This window comes from Rhea pennata, chromosome 1 (assembly GCF_028389875.1).
Source record: "Rhea pennata isolate bPtePen1 chromosome 1, bPtePen1.pri, whole genome shotgun sequence".
Lineage (NCBI taxonomy): Eukaryota > Metazoa > Chordata > Aves > Rheiformes > Rheidae > Rhea > Rhea pennata.
Window position 1 is genome coordinate 162717370 of NC_084663.1, and position 19890 is coordinate 162737259.

A 19890-nucleotide genomic window follows, 5' to 3' on the forward strand; every position below is an offset into this window, starting at 1 on the left:
TAATTTTTAAATTAGATTTTGATTTTCTGCTCAGAAACACCTAAATATCTGTTGAGCCACAATAACCTATTTTGCAACTTAGACTACCAAGGTCTTTCTTTCCAGCTATTTTTATTTTATTTTATTTTATTTTTTGCAACTGTACTGTCAGCAGAGGATACATTGCATTACAAATGTGAAAAGAAGATTTTACTACGGAAGTTTTTTATGTGGGCCAACTTTGTCATTTTCAACACTGCTTTAGACACAGGTATGTTATGCAAATTTTAGAACAGATAAGAATACTGTAACCACTAGACTAGGTAAGAATACCATAAACTGCCAAAGCGCTAAGTGGTTAAAGAGAATATGTCCTGAGTCAGAAACTGTTCAAGAGGTATTTTCGGATTTCTCCACACTGCAATAATACTGACGGACAAAACAATATATTGCTCTTTTCATCCAAGGATTTAAAATTGCTCATATACAGTTTCACTTGAGATGTTGAAGTCATAAAGTCAAAAGCTAGTATCAGAGAAATAAATATTGATATTCTGTGTTTATATCAGCTTTGTGTATCTGAATAAGAAAACAAAGCAAGAAACAGTCACTGTTAGTACTTAAAGGATCTTTCTTTCTAAAATATGCTATCAGTTTAAGAAAAGACGGAAAAGACATTTCAACTTCAGCTACTGTACACTGGGTGCACATCATCCCTTTATTCTGATCTTTTACAGCATTGGTTAAGTTTTAGGGACTGGCACACATTAAAAAAAATGGCACCCACAAAATAAAAGACATTTAAAAATTCTGCAACAGTTTGTGAAGTCTGATGACTGCTGACTGGATACTCAGGGCATGCCAAAAAGAGAAATGCCACTGCTTTCAACAATTTATGTTTTAACAATACTATGTGGAGTTTTATAAGACAAAACTGCATAGAGTTTTAAATTTGTATAGAAAAGATTAAAAAAAGGAAAAAAGAAATGTATAACAGTACACACATATGCAATCTAATGGTTGCCTCATAAACCCAAAACTTCAACATGCAATAAGTAGCAGAACCCCACTAAATTCACCACATTAACTACCAGATCAGTAGTATATTATCAGTATAATAACAAGCTGAGAGCTCCCCTAAGCTAGCGATGGACTCTCACTGTGATCCTTCGTCCCAGGTAGATGACATCGTTCAGTTTTGGAGAACAGATGACTCTCATAGTATGGCTCATCAAATCTTGGTGACGCAGGTACAAAGTCAAGTGCAAACATGAGGATTGCACCCAAGAATGCTCATCAGTTGCCAGTGGCTTCTTCTCCGTTATGCCGTAAGACTACTGCAGCACTGGCATACTGCACATCGCATTTGGCTGCCATGTGAGATAAAATGGACAAAGCCTTTCTCTTGAAGTTGTCCAGTGATCTGAAGACATCTACCAGACAGCAATCATCAAAAGTTTGAGCCACACTTTCTCAACACGCCCTCAGGTACACGTTCCTACATACTCTCCCATGTAACTTCCAGATCTTTTTTTTTTTTTTTTTTTTTTTTTTGAGGTGTTTAGCTATCAGATCAGCTTGCTGGTCCAGGCCACCATGTTAGATTGCCTAGCCCTGACACGAGGGGAGCAGGGAGGAGGCACAGCCAGAGGCAGGAATGGAGAACATGGTTACCTTGGTTAACAGCAGACTCCCATCCAATGAAGTTAGGTGTAAATGAAAGCACATACGACAGTCAGGACCTGAGCTCGTTATAATTTTTCTTTCTTAGGTTTCAAAGAAGCATATCCTAGAAACTCACAGCCTGCTCTCTCAAGTTATGGAGCACAGATATACCTAATTCTTATGACAGACAGAACTGTGCAAAAGCTGTGGTATTCTCTTTGGAAAGAGACCTGTTTCAACTACTTATTACACATCAAGCTTGAATCTTTGAAAACTACCCACTTAGCAGACCAATGAGCTCTGAAAGAACTGTTTAACAATAGAAATGCCAATACGTCTTGATTAGAACTTTTTGCATTTTGGAGCGTGATCAGTCAAGCTGAATCACAGCTGCTTTCCTAGATTATAAGAAAAAGGCAAAACCTAGCCTCTGTATCGAACAAGACCAAGTGGCACAGGAAAGAAGAGGAATGGCTCAATTCTTTTCCCTACCTTCTTCTCTGCACCCAGCTCATCCAGAACTTTGACCAGCATGAATACACTTTAACAGTCTTTCTCCTTTCTCCCAGGCAGGGTTTAAACCTGCAAGCAAGGATTTAATACCTGACATACTGAATGCAAAGTGACTCAAGTAATGAGAGAAAGAAGTACCCCCACTCGTATTTCATTTATCTTCTAGTAACAGACCCTTATCCTACCATTCATTCTACCCTCTACTCCCTCCCTAATTCCCTAAATCAGCTTTCTCTGGGTCTTACTACCTATACCTACAGCTGCACTTCCGTGACTCTTGCTTGGACTCGAAAGCTACAGACTGCTACTCTCCTAAAGACTGTCCGAAACAAAAACAAATAAACAAACAAGAAGATAAAAATCTGGGATCTACAGGACAAGAAAAATGGTTGTTCCAGATTCAAATGTTGCAGCTATAAATACCAATGCCTAACCCAAAAAGCTACCTCCACCACACAACTGAAATCACCAGAAAAAATGAAACTTAGAAAAAAGTGATTCAAAGAGAAACAGAAAACTGAAGACAGAAAACTGTATCCTGAACTAAGGTGAACCTAGAGCTAACGTACACAGGATTCTGCTTTCCATTTCCAGGAGCATCAGTCAACATGATCAGACTTTTGCTAGGATAACTGAGCCTAAAGATCTTTTCCCTACTGTCATGCTTCACTTCTAAAAAAAAAAAAAAAAAATCAGTTTAAGAAAGTTGTTTTAGTTTCCTGTGTTAATCACTGCCTCCCGCCCTCAATGAAAAAGTCCAAGGTCATAACAGACACTTTCAAAAGCCCAGCTCAGATGTAAGAGATGACAACTGCAGCGACACGTGCAAAGACACTATTTTGCCAGATGCAAGGTACTTCTACATACCTCTGCAGCTCTCACAACCATGGCAGCAGCCAGGTACATCCTCATGCTGTATTATATCACAGTCTGATGTGTAACAAACCCATCCCGAGTGCTGATTTCCCTCCAAAAGAAACTTGTGCGAAAGCCAGATGAGAGCCTCAGTGGTCTCTAGGAAGTGCCCAAAGGAGAAGTCCCAGCACGAGAAACTCAAAACATACTTCAGAGAGATGAAGACAAAACTTATCAGAGACATCTGTGGCTACCAGCACACTTATGGCAAAAGCTACTGCTACGGCGACTTGGGAGGAACGTTTTGGGCAACAGAGCTGTTGCCTTAGAGTGCACGATGTACTACTGGCTGCACTAAGCATCAGGTTCGAATTAATCAGATTCCCCAAACAGGAGGATTAGTAGGCTGACTTAGCCTTTGATCTTTCTGACATGTATGATGCGAGCTCTGTGTAGTTTATCACCATGCATATGTTTGCATTCAGGTGTTTGCCCACGTGTTTTTCAGATGTAAATTAAGGTTTCAACCTGATTAACAAACAACTATCTTGGTAAAGTGCAGCTTGCCTGTTTTTTTTTTCAGTCCTAGAATGTGGCTTTGAGGCCACTCCACGTAAAAACGATGACTTTACACACACGCATATCCACAGATATGATTGCATTACTCTGCAAGCATATCTAATTTAACATAACAGCCCCATCAGGCACCTGTTAAAAATAGTTGAGACTTCAATTTATTTTGGGAGCTTCGTCCTGCTATTTTAAACCCACCAGGTCAGGGAGCAGGTCCGAGGCTCCACTGTTAGCACAGTGGCTGTAAAAATGTTTCTTTCAGGAGGAAAAAACAGCTCGCGGTGTTCGGTATCCTTTACATCTGCTGCTCAGCTGGAAACGCTGTTAAAAGGCCATTAGAACCTTAAGGTAACAGACCTCGCCGGCTCTGAAAGCCATACAGCAATTTGCTATTTGTGTTAGGGGTATCAGCCCTCGCCACTTCCTTTTCACGGGCCGAAAACAGCTTCTGTCATGAGCCGTGAAAATCAATTCCGCAATAACTAGGCTAAAACGCAGCTCGAGGTATTCCACCTCGGGGCTGGAGCTACCCAGTAGAGCCTCCTTCTGGGCACACGGCGCTTCTACAGCCGCCGCGCCGGCGACGCTTCGGAAAAGCGAGTAACAGGCCCGGTGCTATTAACAACTCCCAACTTTGCTCGCAGGAGCCTTGCCCCGCGACGCGCGATGCTACAGGCGGAATTACTGCTTTGCATGTGGTTAGCGGGAGCCTGCCGGCCTCTGGGGCGCTCAGCACTGCAGCGATCGCCTTCACCGCCGCTTCTCCCGCGGAAGAGTGTTTTTGCAGGCGCTCAGCAAAATAACGTGCCATCGCTTCGCTTTGCTGAAAGGAAAAGGTTGTGTCAGTGAAACAAGCTCCTGCTGGTGGTCTTGATGAGAGTCTCCTATAGCAAGAGCTAAAAAACTTCAATAACGGGACCTTATTTTCTGAATGCGCGCAGGAGCTCTGTAGCAATAAATAGTGAAGAAAGGAAGCCTTAGTTTCAGTAGATTTTAGCTGTTTTTACATATAGGAGGACTGAGTGTTAAGAGTTTTTACCAGTATTTGCAATACTTTTTAAATTCCTTCTGCATCCTGTAATGTATCTCTCAGTTTAGCAGAGTAACTATGCTGCTTTTAAACACTAGCCTTTATAAGCTGTTCATAGGAATTTGTAGAGAAGTGCTAATTCTTTTACACATATTTAAACTGCTAAAATAATTATGCTTGGTAGTATGAATAGTCAAAACCACAGAGTGAATGTTCCCTTCCCAGGGAGATAGCACCCATTAACCAGGTATGAAGGGTAGCATAAAGTCATAGTTCACTGAAAATGTAATTTCATTTTGCTAGTAATGTGAGTGCTGATACTTTGATACTGTAATGGAGTTTTAAGCACCAAGCTTGTTATTTCAACTGGAAACTTTAATGTAATTATACATTTTTACTTTACTAAGCAGAAAGAAAGATTAGTATGCATAGTTTTCTAACATACATTGTGTGAAATAAGACAGAGATCATACAGCGATACTGCAAGATCTTCAAGTCATTCAAAAGAAATGGCAGGTGGTAATTTTGAAGACAAATTACCCAGAAAAGCTTTTATTGTTGATCACTTGTTATAAGATTTGCCATTTGCAAGTAATTGTACATTCAGCTGAAACTGACCTTTTATGAGAGCCAAGCGGTAATATAAATGAAATGAATATATTCTTTATTGCAGTAATATAAAAAGAATGGCCTGAGCTTTTAATGTAGTGCTTGACCTCTCTGGTGTCTGAACACCACCTAATCTCGGGAGTATTTCACAATACCATATGATGGAATAAGTACTAATATAGCATTAGAACAGTTTAACACATTAGCACTTGGAAGTGTAGAAAATATTATAGCTTTAGGTATGCTCTTTGATTATAAATCAAACTGTCAACAGAAAGAAAAAGGATGATTAGAGGACAATACGCTGACATTCACAATTACACTAATTATTAAAGCATTGCTATTTCTATTTTAAATCCCTCTTTCCAAGATACTCTACTATAAAATCATGTTGGGAACTCTAGATGTTGACATTTACAAGTCTCAGTTAAAAATCAATTACTTATAAGCTTTAAAACGCATGTTATTTCTCCTCAAAGGTCCTGGTCTTACAAACGGTACCTGTAGATTTAGATGTACAGACAGAAGTCACATTCACTTTTAATGGAACCAGTCACATACATATGAGTAAGTACATAGAAAAGTAAGAGCAAAGTCAGAATTTACGGAAGTTGTACTTTCTCCTAGCTGAATGTAGGCACAGCATGGTTTACTAGCATGTACCATGCATTCATAACAGAAAAATAAGGGATACCGTAGGGGAGAGACCAGGGAGTCACTTGATGCTACAGTTACTGAAATTACCGGTAGGGATTAGTAACAGCTATACACAATGTAGGGGATACTCCTGCAACTAGGCTAACACAAGAAAGCCATTCAGATAACCTCAAATTGCATGTCCATCTTCATTTTCATCACTCAGTTCAGGAACGAATTGATCTCTAATGGCTCAATTCAGATTTCACAAATTTGCATCGATTATACCATTGATTTCAGTGAAGTTATTCCTATTCCATACTCCTGAGACAACTAAAGATCTCTGCGAATCCTCATTTGTCTTCTCTTCTACAGGCACTTTGTTCACACAATTCTCAGTGACATCAGGAGAGAAACAGTAAAAGAAGACATTAATTAAAAAGTGCTTTAATACAGATTTGGCCAGGAGGATTTTCCACTGTTCTGCTGTCAATCTATCCTAGTGCTATTTAAAGGAAAGAAAAATATTCACAAACAGCATGTTGGGATCATCTGACATGGGCTAATAGCTCAGTTACATAAGTGACTATTTAGTTTATTTTTATTATTACTATTACCATTTTAAAGCTACAAGCAACTGTGTTGTTTGCTTTCACCAGTCCAAACCTCTGTTTTGTTAGTATAAAGCCCACTCACCAAAGTGCAATTTCAAGTGACTCCTAATCGTCAAAATGAATGGTTTGCTTCTGCTTTCATTTAAGTTACTTTCACTGTAGTGTCTCTGTGTTGCCTGAATCTCACCTCATTCATCACCTGCACAGGAGAACAAAGCTCACAAACCTAACACACTTAGCAAACTTAATGCAACATCTTTACAGTTGGACACTTCACCGGGATGCTTCTAGTGTTCCTTTAGACACACTGTTAGTCAGCATCTATTCCAAAATCAACCCTTCACCTTTCAGCACCTCTGGTAAATACTGTACATTTTAATGCTGCTAGAACATACTTAACTTTTTAGGTAAACAGGAGAATAGAAATAAGAATCTTTGCTAAAACCAAAGATTTAATTCAAAGTAAAAAGGCACGACTCAGACACATCCATTATTTTTGAAGAGTCAGGCATTCACTTTTATTCAGAACAGTCTGAGGCAAGGACATGCCCTAAACTTTAACTTTGATGTTTCATTTTCATTGCTTTCCCTAAGATGCTTAAAGTTGTTGAGGTCACTCCTAGAGTTAAACAAGTATCGCTAGGAGATACTCAATGTGACTTTTCACTTTTGTATTGACTTCTTTAAGTGACACATTTTCCTACAGTGAAACATTTCCTGTAACATCCTGGGAGCTCCACTGAGTGCTCAGCAACATTGGGTCACGGCAACATAATTTTGATAGTTCAGCTATCCTTTCAATTACATGTTTTATTTATTTACTTTTATTTTTAATGCAGGGATACTTTTTCAAACTGATATATCTGTATTGCAGTAACTTCTTCAAATGTAGGACACTCGGGGCAATTTGAGGAGAGGTCAGATTTTACATGAACAGCCTTGTACACCGTACAAGCGTACACCACAAGCTGCTGCTACCTAGTCTGCATGTTACCGATGCAGGTTTTGCAGAGAAGAAAGTCCACAGCAATATATTACACACACTTCAGTTTTTCATCTCCCCCCTGGCCCCCGAGGCATTCCCGGGCAAAGTTCTTTTACTGAGGTTTTACTCTGACAACCTATGCTGGAAACCAGCTTTGTATGCAGTACTCTGAAGTAGGTCACAGCACCTGAATGCAGTGATCAGGATTCCCTAATGGACAGCATTGGTAAGTGCAGAGGGCCAATTACAAATAACTACTACGCCAGCAACATTGAACAATTCAGCTCTGTTATAAAAGCACGAAAAGACTATCATAATCGTACTATTACCAACTTCAACGCATTTCACTCGCTGCAAAATATTGTATGAAAACCTTGCCTTACAGCGCAAAAATAGACAGCTTCACAAATCCGTAACCTCTCTCTGCTCCATTCAAACTTTTAAAGAAAGTACTAATATAAATAATTTTACCAACAAAAGGAAATAGTTATGAAAACAGTCTGACTTTGCAGCTCATTTCAACAGAGGGGTCCCTCTGGGTCTGCAACCCCAGAGGTTTTTAACAGATTATTCAACTCTTTGCATTAGTACATACACACGATCACTTCAGTTTATCACATTTCAACAGTTCAACCTAGAAAAGTAGCTTTTAAACAAATGACACTGAACATATGACTACTGTTAAATCAAAATCAAAACACGTAACTCATACTGCGTATATGCTGTGTATTATTATTTTCTATCATACTATCAAGTCATTAATGCAAGATCTTTGGAAAACGCAGTGTTTGTTCAAAAACTGGAATCTAAATAAAACTCTTTGATATCTTTAATATCTGAAGCATTTTGACACACTACAGCTATTTTGTAACAGTAACAAATTGCTTCCTTAGCCAGATTGGTACAGTCAAAAAGGACAGAGTAGAAAAAAATTCACCTGAAACCTGTATGTTGATTGCTTTAATTAAGCACTTTCATCATCGTACCTGGTTGCAAATAGGTAGCCTGCCATTAAAAAGAGCTGCATAAGCACTTATTACTGAACTTCTCAGCACTACATAAAAAGAGCATACTGTGAAACACAGCTTAAGATCATCACACTTTTCCAAACGAGTACTCTGTAAATCCACACAAACTACTTGAAGCTGATTCATCAACAAGGCAGATAATCCACAAAGAAAACCGACAATATTTAATAGGAAGCTCAGAAAAAATAACTTGACTGCATAAATCATTTTTTCTCAAACCCAGAAGTGTATTTTAAGAGGAAGCTGAAGAATAATTTTGGATTTAACAAATATTAAATATAACTGCCATCAGTCTTCCTGTACTGATACATGTTACCAAAAACTTGCAAGTTCCCAATAACTATGAGGGTTCCTTAAAAAGTGCACAGAAACTTTGCACTGTATATTCAAAAAATAAAGAAGACAATAAAACTCCTTTGTGAACTGAAAGCAACAAGTGTTTATCCAAAGTTACTACAAGTTTGAAATCCACCAGATTTTTTTTTAAATAGCATAGAGCACAGCCTGTCATCCTATTTCAAAGTAGATGGAATAACAGCAAGCCAAGAAAAAGCATGACTGCATATTAAAAAGGTCTGGGGCCCAACAAGAGAGACTTCATGGAACTGATGAGCAACTCGAAGACAAATTAAAAGAAAGAGCACAGAAAGACTAGAGAATCAGCGAGCCAGAGGGATAAAGTTGCCTGCGGGACAGTTTCATGCACGGGGCCTTTGCGCTCCTGCCTTGTCCTAAAGCATGTCAATGGGTCAATGTGTTCAAGGAAAGCAATGTGGCTCTGCAGAGAATCTGGTCTATTATGCACCAGGAATGTGGAAATACCTTCCCGGTATTTTTGTGAACTACATCCTTGCTGCCGGGAGATTTTCCACATTTGTCATTCCTCACGTAAAGTGCTAAATGCTGCATGGCAAGTAACTGCAGCTTTATTTCATGGTAAATCTGCTGCTTCCAACTTTAAAAAAGGAAGCAAGCAAACTGAGGGGCATCTAATTCACTGTACAAACAGGAGAACCTAACAGCAAAGCGTCAGCAGCAAAGCAGAGATCTTTCTTGAGGGCTCGAGCAGTCCAATCTGAGCAGCCCCAGCTCATGCTTTTCCCGTATCATTTCTCTCTTTTTGTCCTGCTCTCTGATTGCTACAGGATTATCTGCCTTGGACACGTTTTTATTCATTCAGTCCCAGAGACACACTGTGGATAAGGTTGGAGGGAAAAGCTGGAAAATAAAAATTAAAAATATAAAATAAAACAAAACAGCGACTGTTAGGCAGCCTGGGAGATAAACCTGTTGTGAGCATGTTTCAGCAGAAGGCACAGCTAAGCGAGAGGCCGCCCGCTTGCCCGGCTGCGGAGCGGCACGGAGGGGGAACGGCGCCCCGGCAGCCGCCGCTCGGGCAGCGCCGGCGGCACCGCGCCGCGCCCCGCGGCGACGGGCTGCCCCGGGGCGCCCGCCCGGCTCCGCTCCGCTCCGCTGCGCCGCGCCGCGCGGGGAGCAGAGCGCGGGGCCGCCGCCAGCCCCGTCCCTGCCGGCAAAGGGCAAAGTAGTTCCCCCCACCTGCCCCCGGCAGCCGCACACACCGGCACGGCCCACGTCGGAACCGCTTTTCTCCTCCAGCAACCCGGCTGCAACTCTCAAGAAGTTTCCGACGGCGAAAACAACCGCGGCCGAGCCCCGCTCGCCTCCCCTCCCGCCTTCCTCGTATTTTTTTTTTCCTTTTTTTTCCTTTTTTTTTTTTTTTTGCATTCCCCCTCCATGCCTTAATTTCTTGCTTCTGTATTAATTTCTTCGCGCACACACACAACGCCGGGCCAGCGGAGCCTTTCCGCGCCGCGCGCACAAGGCGGCAGCCCGCCGCGCCACTTCCGCGGGGTGCGGGAGCCCGCGCAGAGTCCGCGCAGCGCCGCAGCGGATCCCCCCTCCCCTCCACCGCGGGCGGCCCCTCACTCACCTGCGATCTCCTGGTAGGGCACGCTGGCCAAGCTGAAGCCCTTGGCGCTGTACGCCTGCCGCACCTCGCCGCAGCTCCGCGCCTTGGCGTCGGCGGCCGCGGGCAGCGGCGGCAGCAGCAGCGGCAGCAGCAGCAGCGGCGGCAGCAGCAGCCCCGGCAGGCCCCGGCGCGCAGCCCCCCGCGCCGGCGGCATGGCCCGGCGCGCCGCCGCGGCGCCCCCCGGCTGCGGGGGCGGCGGCCCGGGAGCCCCCCGGCCGCCCGGGCAAACTTTTGCGAGGCGGCGGAGAGCGGTGCGCGCACACGCACACATGCGCGGGAGGGAGGGCGGCAGCCTCGGCGCCCCCGGCGCCTTTCCCCGAGGCGAAACGGAACGGCCCCCCCTCAATTAAAAAAAAAAGAAAAAAAGAAAAGGATGGGGGTAAGAAGAGGAAAAAAAATCTGTCTGTAGGTTGTGCAGATTGAAACCGCGGGCGCGTTGCTGCGAGCGGAGCGGAGCGGCGCGGCGCGGCGAGGCGGCGGCAGCGCGATCCGCCGCGGAGCTGCTGGTGCCGCCTGCGCGCGGTGGAGGTGGTGGGAAGGCAGCCGGCGTGGGGACGGACTGGACAGCGGCTCCGTGCGCGCCGCTGTGCCTGTGCGCGGGTGTGCGTGTGCGTGTGTGTGTGTGTGCGCGCGTATGCATGCGTGTGGTGTGCTGGGTGCGTGTGCCTGTATTTACGGTGATCCGGGGGAAAACCTCTGCTCCGCACAGCGCTGGAGCAGCCTCCTGATCCAGGCAGGGAGAAATCCGGGAGACTGACACAGCGAGGGAGAGACACACGCGCACACACACACACACATTCACACACACACACACACTCACACACCAAAACGTGCTACACATTGCATCGCCGAAATACGGGAGCAGAAAGCAAATCCTGGCGTGGATTGCTGTTTGCTGGCGGAAGGAAGGAAAAGCACCCGCGCCTCCCAAAACTTCCTCCTGACCTCGGTTCCAGCGGCTCCTAGCCCCCAAATTACGAATTGCCTGCTAGCGAGAAGTCAGAAAAGATACTCTTCAGTGCTGTTGCTCTCGATAATGTCGGGTTTGCAATGGCTCTGTAAACATTTCTTTTTCATTAATTATTATTTGTTGCACACAGAATGCCCGAGCCAGAGAGCTAGGAGGAGGAAAAACCTGTCCTCTAAACGAGAGAGGGGGAAGGATGCTTCTGTGCCAGGGTAGCAGATTGAGGAGAATGGGGAGGAAGCAAGGCAGACAGTCCTTGACCCAAGTAATTTGTGCCACCCTATGAGAGGAGAACAGGAGACAAAACCATAAATTCTCTCCAGCAAATGAGCAGCTGCAAAGAACTGAATGGGCAAGTGAAGAAAATTCCTGCAAGGTGAATTCAATCTCTGCTAAGGGAGAATACTTAAGTATTCAATAGTAAAATACAAAGTTACGGTTTAAAAGAATTTATTGCAGTGCTTGCTACGATTATTGTAGAGAAGTGTGGTATTTTGTAAAAAGTGTACAGAGATTTCAGTCCCAGGATAAAGTAAAGAGGGCCAAAAGAAGAGAGAAAAATACCATCAGCTCAAAGGCTGACTTAGTGGTGAGAAGCCATATAGCATGCTGGTATCATAATTCAAGATACATTCAAATTAGACCAGAATGATAGGTGCCAATATTGCTGCAGTGTCACAGCGCCCGCAAAATTGTTCTTGGCTCTGGGCCACTGTCCGCAGTCTGGCCCCACCAGACACTGCGTGTTTCCCTAGCCTCTGTTACCACTTTTCCCTCCCCCGCATTGTTTTTTCCTTGCATCCTTTTCCCCATCAAATGGGTGATGGTGCCCTTTGGCCGGTTCTGCACCCAGCAGGGAAGTAGAAGTTATGTGTGCTCCCCTTTTCCTCCCTCTTCCTAGCAAAGATACTGCATGTGTATCTTTGCCCAGCAGGGCCCAGCAACAAGCAGGTGAGTAGAGGGTTTTGTTAGAAGAGTCCTGCATCCTCAGTGGAAAGAAGGGATCACAGCACCTACAAGCTCAGGTGAAATGTCCCTAGGGGACAGGAAGGTCAGACCCCAGGAGGTCAGAGTGATAAATAAAGCAAAGGGGCTCCACCAACTTGTGATTTTGAAAGATTTCATTATATCAAGTCTTTCTAGCTCTGCGATCTTTTTTTGAGGGATAGGTTTTGTAACACTGTTAAAGGCTGTCTCCCAGCCTTATCCCATGGTGGAAGGGAGGGAACAGCCCCAAAATAGAGAACTGTGTGCTACCAACCCACTACAAATAGTACATTAGTAATTATTCGTGACACTATCTAAATCTAAAGTTAGGCAAAATCCATATTTTTACTACGTGGCAAAGTTCTGACAGATCAAGATGCACGCAGTGCACCTCAAGATAGGACCAGGAGGGTGTTAGAAATGTTGCACATACCTCATTTCTTCTGAATTGCTCAAACTTTCCTCTACATTGTGGTCAAAGTAGAGAGTTAGCTTGCCATGTATCAAACGTGACAGACTCCCCCACAATCCAATCTTCTTCAGCATTTCTTCAACCCACAGGAAAGTTATTTGACACAAGCTCAAAGATGCAAATGAGAAAATCAGAGCAAAATTGTTTGAAGTTCAGAAATCATTATAAAATAGCAAGAGATTCTGTGGTTATCTCAGGAATGCATCTAAGTAAATTTTATTTATTTTCAGGAAAACTGTGGACTTGCTAGAAAAAAAAAGGCTTATTCACCTCTGCATTTTTTACAAATTTCAGTTGAATTCATGCTTTTTTTCAATTCAAAAGACAATAGTATTTTTACTTAAGGTGATGATAGTACGATTTTACTTTTACATAGCAGCTTTGGAAAACCCAGGTTCATTTCCCACCCTATCATGCCTCTTAAATAAATGGCCTAGACTGCTGATTGTATCAGAGTACTATATATTAAAAGAAAATCTTATTCTCCCCTCGTCTCTACTTTATGCTTACATTTAAAGATGTAAAATAAAGATATTTCTACCACTTCAATGAATTCAATCCGCATCACATAGGAGAACCATTGCGTGTTCTCAATACATACTAAATTAATTTTTGTACAAAGTGGGAGCATTCCAAAGAAAGCCCAAATCAGTACGCTCCCTAAACCAGTGGTTGTAGCGCTCCATTAGAAACATGACACCTTCTGTCAGGCAAGCGATGGGCATGAACTAAAATCTCTCATTTTTCATTTTCTACGTTGTTAGGCTTTTTGAGGTGGTCACCCTACACCTATCCTGTTGCAGCTGTTCTGCCTCGTTAAAAAATACTTAACTCGTGTGCTTTGCAACCGGTGAAAATACCTCTTTAACTTGGTATTTTAGAAGAAGCAATGAGAGTGGACCAGTTGCTGAATTAGAAACAATTTAATGTATATAAAATGTGGAGTAAAGCCCTCCTCCCACCTCTTTGACGTGGTGATTAAAGTCTCACAGGTTAAAGTGTTCTCAGGCAGAGATTGAAGTGATTCCGAGCTGCCCGCTTATTGGGTGACTGCTCAAACCTCTAAAGTGTTTGGTAAAGGGTTGGCTTTCCTGCCATCATTTTTGTGAAGCAACTCATTCAATTCATTTGCCTTACATAAGCACCAAAATGAAACATTTTATTTTAGTTAGATGGAACATTTTAATCACCGAGGAATGTTTTTGCTGCTTTTACATTTCTGTGGAAAGAAATAATAAAACTTAAAAAATCAATTTAATTTTAATGTTTTTGCTTGCTTGACAGCCAGGCTGAAAATCAATCATTTATTTTCTTGGAGAGCCCCTTCCACTAAAGACATTCTCTGCTGTAACATATGTGATTGCTGAGAATTAAGATTTTGCAATGCATCTATTAGGCCAAGTTTACTACAAGCGTGGGTTTTCTTTCTTTCTCTCTTTCTTTTTTAAGTTATTCCAGATAGGAGGTGTTCATTCATATCAAGTTCTACTGATTGATTTTTTGCAAACATTTTCCTACAGTTGTGCCAAAAATGGGTAAGACAAACGATTTTTAACCTTTGCTTTCATATGCTTCTTAACAAATGGATCAAATGGATTGAAAGTAATCATTCATACCACATCATAATAAAACTGTCAATGCAGAGTAGAGCAGCAGTCAGCGTTAATTCCTCCAGCTACTAGAATACTGTGCCCCACATGGCTGGGAGAGTTTTATGGTGTGCACTAACGGAGCTATGGAATCTCTAAATAATAAGGACAAAAATAAATATTGAATTGCTGCATCATTTGCCAAGCTGCCATCATCTTGAGCTCTGAGGGATTCAAGGACATAGCAGAAAACCACATGATTATGAATTTTAAGCATTATAATGCATAGTATGTTGGAGTGAAGTTGAGGTTGTACTAGGAAGTGCTGCCCCCTTTTTCAGATTTTTGAGCAATTTCACTTTACAGATAAGATAAATATCGTTACATTGAAAGATATATTGATTTATTTTCAGGTGTTAGCAGAAAACTCTCATCGGAGTCATGGGTATTAAGAGGATTGGATAGACAAAAGCATTTTTCACCTGACTTGACAAATAAGGCTTTGGCAAATGCCAAAATGTTCTACAACTCAACTTCGCAAAAAAAGAAGCTGATGTCCAGATTCACTGTTAAATTTATGTGTTCCTTATATTTGCAGCTTTCACACAATGGATTTCTGGCAAAAAAAGCAAAAAAAAGGTTGAGGCTATAATCAGTGAGATTCTTAGTTGTCCATCAGGATGGTTGTTGGTGACATGTCTCTGATGGTTTGGTTGATTTTTACTGGAGGAGGATTGCTTCTCGGCTGTTGGTCTCTGTCTGTCTGTCTGTCTGTCTGTCCTCCTAGGCTTGGAGTGCTTCAGAAGTTGTAGCTGTGTGCACATGGGCTGGCAGGATCCTGGTTCATCTTAGGGGAGAATCCAGCCCCATAACAGCTTCCAATGCATTTTTTAGAGTACAAAACACATCCTTGATTTTGAGGACCAAGTTACTCACAGTCTAGGTTACTCACAACTGTGTCAACAGAGAAATCTGAATACATTCCTTTTACAGTAAAACTCTATGTAAAAATTGAATAAATTACATTAAGAAAATATTCTTATTCAAGGTTTATACTGTCTGGCCCAAGAAAAGGTGATTCTTTAAAACCCAGAAATCATTAATTGTATGGTGATGGGATAACTTTCTTTGAATAAATCCGAGTTATGAATTTGTCTCAATAAAGCTCCTGAAAGACCAGTTCAGTGAAGGCATACATGACAGCATGAAGTGGTCCCTAGCAGCTGGTTTTTCATGTTGTGTCCAGAGTGTGTATAGCCAACCTTCCTTCGCACATCACAAACTGATTCTTATCACTCTATCTCAGAAAGGGAAATATTCTTGTTTTTCCTTTGTACTATACGGCATTTCCTGCAAAATTAAGGCAGAGTCCAATTTCCTCCAAAAAATAAGCTTTAGAGACACAGGTGTGAAGAAATCATCTTGCTCTTCAAGTTGCACTCAAAATAGAATTCTCAATGCAGCTGTTAGATAAGTCCTCTTAGAAAAGGTTTTGGACTCATGGCCAAGAAGACAGACCCGCTAAATCTACAAAATAATCAAGTACAAATAGCTTGCTTTCCTCTGAAAATTTTCAGGGACAGAAGGTAAAAAAGATGATCTAAGATTCCATATGCTCGGTTATGCATAATATAGGAGGTTTAGGCTCCCATAAAAAAGTTTTATAAGTGGTAATCAGTGATATCATATTAATTATAAGCAGTAGTGGTTAATCTTGAAATCTGCAGGCTATGCTATTTTGGGCAAATAACAGTGTTTTATTTTAGCTGTTCATTTTATGAAACCTTTTGTGAAAAAATTCTTGAAGTTTATGATTTTGAATTACAAATATCATAGCAACTGAATGGGTAAGTGGAAATGCTTGGGCTTTTCAGCAATGGTACTCAAAGGCTGGACAGAGCCATGGCTTCTTCCGGATAACCACTCCAACAAATAATCCATGGGTGTTGTTCCCAATAGAAAATCAGTTTCATTTTATTTATTATTTTTTTCAGCTAGTGTACTTCAGTATGTCCATTTTTAATTAAAAAAATGGTCCATAGTGGCCTTCTCTATTAAATAAAATGATTACAAGTTGTTTTTCTTTGGAAAAGACAGTTAAAAGAAAAAGGGGAAAAAATAAATGATTTTTAAGATTGCAAATTTTAATTAAATAAATCTGTGGAACCAGATAACAGCATACATATACAGGCAAATTCTGTTCTTATGTTCAATTCCACATTTTTAAAGCTTGAATAAATGTTGGCAAAGCTCCAAAATGAAAGTATTTTTACATTTGTGTAGATTTTACATGGAATATACCAGGACTAGACCTTCTAAACATTATGTACTGCTTCTTTTTCGCTTATTTGATGCTTTTCTTCTACATGACAGCTTAGGCAGAATTTTGACATTATGCTAGACCTCTGAATAATATGTGCCATCTTCCTTAAAACCAGATATATACAAAATCGAGGTCATTTTCAAATGTATACTTTTATGACAGTGCTCCTCCGTCTTAATCCACAGATAAGATGCAACATCTGTTCTGTCTTAACTGTACAAGAAGATTACCTTAAAGATTCCTAAAAGTTGCTAAGCATCTTGTTTTCCTGCACCTACCATCATTAAAAAATAGCAATTAAAAAAGCACTTGATAAAAAAGTCAAATAAAAATATTATTTCCCAAAGAACATTTAGACTATAGGTTAATATATTTTAAAAATATTACATAACTTTTTTCAAATGCATACATGTATCAGAAATCAAACTATGGGAAATATCACGGCAATATTACACAGGGCTGAAAAAATTCAATGTGCTATAGATTATCACCAGAAAGACTAGTTTATATAGATCATAGGCCTGAATAATGCAAAAGTGAAAGAGGTTCATTGATGATAGTTTGTATTCATATCTAACTATTTTGCATTATCATATTTTTTCTGTTCAGTTGAAAGGTGAGCCACACAACAAACAAAAAGTAAATGTTTTTTTTTGTGGAAAAGTACAGTCTAAGATATGCATTAAAGCTGTGAATGTAAGGCTTATAGTTTTTAAATTACAATTTTCAAGCAATGTGTCTAAAAGTACATGGCATGTTCTCTGACAAAGATCAAAAGGCTTAATGTATTTTGTAAATTACAGCTATAATGATTCCATTTACAAAAGATGTAATTTGCTGGTCTATTTTCATAATGAATGGGCGCCTAATGAAACACACAAGCTTACACATTCAGCAAAAATATGGGACATCTTAGACTTGACTTGGAATACACATTATGATAATATTGAGGATTTTATTAGAGCGTAGATTTTCTTTTCTTTTCTTGGCATGCTCACCTTGTCAGCTTTTCTTGTGTAGAAAAAAAAACTATCTTTTAGGAATATCAGCCAATGAACTGCAGGAGGAGACTATGTTGGTGCATTTGCTGCTGTGGACACACACATCTAACAGAAGTTCCAAGGTAAGAATAGGCAAGAAAGCCCTAATGAGAATTAAAGGAAAATATACCTCTGGCACTGTTATAGCGCTTAATTTTCTTAGTTCTTTTTATAGAAAGATGTCATTGTCTTCTTAGCGCAGGGTTAGGCCATGCCTTGGCTAATAATCAAAATAGAATATTGTATAGGCTAAGAAAGAATGGATCTTTTGATTTTTTTTTTCCCCCATGGATGGTCTATACAGATTTATATGGGTTCATGGAGAGACTAGACAAGTTAATGGAAAAGAAATCAGCTGAGGATTACTAAATACATGAAGGAAGCTTCTGGCTTGGGAGTGATGTGAGACTCCAGGCCGGGCAAGCTGAGAGAGTATGTCTATAGCCTTGTCCTTTTTCTACATTTAATATTAAGATAAGATTCTTAGTTTTTTACTGAATTCTCTCAGTTTTCCTCCGGATACTAAACTCTACTGCTTTAACTGAATAGAAAGACCTGTCCTCCTGAGGAAAGGAAAGCTCACAGGACCTCTCCTTCTATATCCTCTCTCCTATTGTTCGGGTAAATACCTGTCTGCTACAGCCTCACATTCATGTTCAGCAAACTACAAATCCAAGTTTAGGGAAAAAATGTTTTCCATGAGACGTTTTCCCCAGACGCTTTCTGTAGCTATGACAAAATGAAGGACTGTATTCTTTAAACTATAATAAATGTCTAGGGAATTCTGTTGATTTACAATTTTGATACAGAAAAGTCAGATATGGGTATTGATCTATCACTATTAAATTCCTTGCTGGCTAATTTAGTGGCAGCTAGCTTTTTGTGTACAGCTTTGGGCTTCAATACTACTATGTAATTCCCAGCATTACCTTTAACTCTTCCATGAGAGTTTGGCCTTGTATTCAGCTTTCCTCCAATCTTGAGATGGTATTTGACATTAATTATAAAATGTATATTTTGTAAGTAAGTAGCTCAGATGCTTCATTCTTATTTCTAAACTCACAGATAGGAAAATGCCTCTTAGTTCTAGAGATTATTTCTATCACCTCCACATGAACCCTTTACCAAGATGTCTTGATGTCTCTTCCTTTATATATATATATATATATATATAGCTGTTTCTATAAGCATATATAGATTTTTTATAGGCAAAATTATCATTAAAATAAACATGTCACTACCTTTATTTTTTTGTAAAGCTCAAGATCTTAATTTTAGGATTTCAAAAGGTGCTAGGAGTGGGAATGAACAGAAAAGCATTTGCAGAAAGAAGTGGGCCATTTTCTTCACTGCAAGTACTTCTTTCCAATTTCCTCTGCAGCAACCACAAAATTGTTATATTCTTAAAAATAAATCACTTTAAGAGCAGATAAATCACAATAGAGAGACTGTGGGAACCAAAAGCTAAAGGTGTATGTGTTTGTATAGGATCCAGCAGTCTACCTGATCCTTATGCATGATTGTTTTTTTTCCCCTGGTGAAACCATATGAGCATGTGCCCTCATGGACATATGTAACACAGTATGGCAGGTGGGCAGCTGCCTCCAGGCAACCTTTGAAAGACCATTTACCTAACCTGGTAAACAGCAGATAATTGGCTAAAGCATTTTCATTATCTGATAAAGTCTTGGGGTGGCTTCTTCATGAAGACAGCAGGCCTATGTTCGTTCCCTAGGATAGAGAATGGGCCGAGGTAAAAGCGAGCATGGAAATCTGTGACCGAGGAGTCACTTTCAGCCTCAAATCTTTGAAGATAAGTTTCTCTGCAGAGTCAGAATATCAAGCTAGATATCAATTCTTTTAGAACAAATAGAGGAAATATAAAAGGATTTTTTTCTTTGTTATCTGTGATTTCCAGTGGGAGTTTTGTATACGAAGATTGCTGAATATGCAGGAGGTCATTTTAAAGCCTGTTCCTACTGTTCTTCAGGATTACTAGAAAGAAATTTGGAATTCTTACGCTTTAATATAGCTA

At 40.6% G+C, this 19890-nt stretch overlaps 1 protein-coding gene across 1 annotated transcript in view; it reads right to left on the reverse strand.

The window, feature by feature from the left end:
- The window catches only part of GPC6 (glypican 6), a 748058-nt gene extending 737310 nt beyond the window's left edge, over positions 1–10748 (reverse strand). The window contains exon 1 of the mRNA XM_062575905.1: positions 10439–10748. Within this exon, the coding sequence (XP_062431889.1) occupies positions 10439–10748 (310 nt within the window). The remainder of the gene's footprint in view (positions 1–10438) is intronic.
- Positions 10749–19890: the final 9142 nt, after the last annotated feature.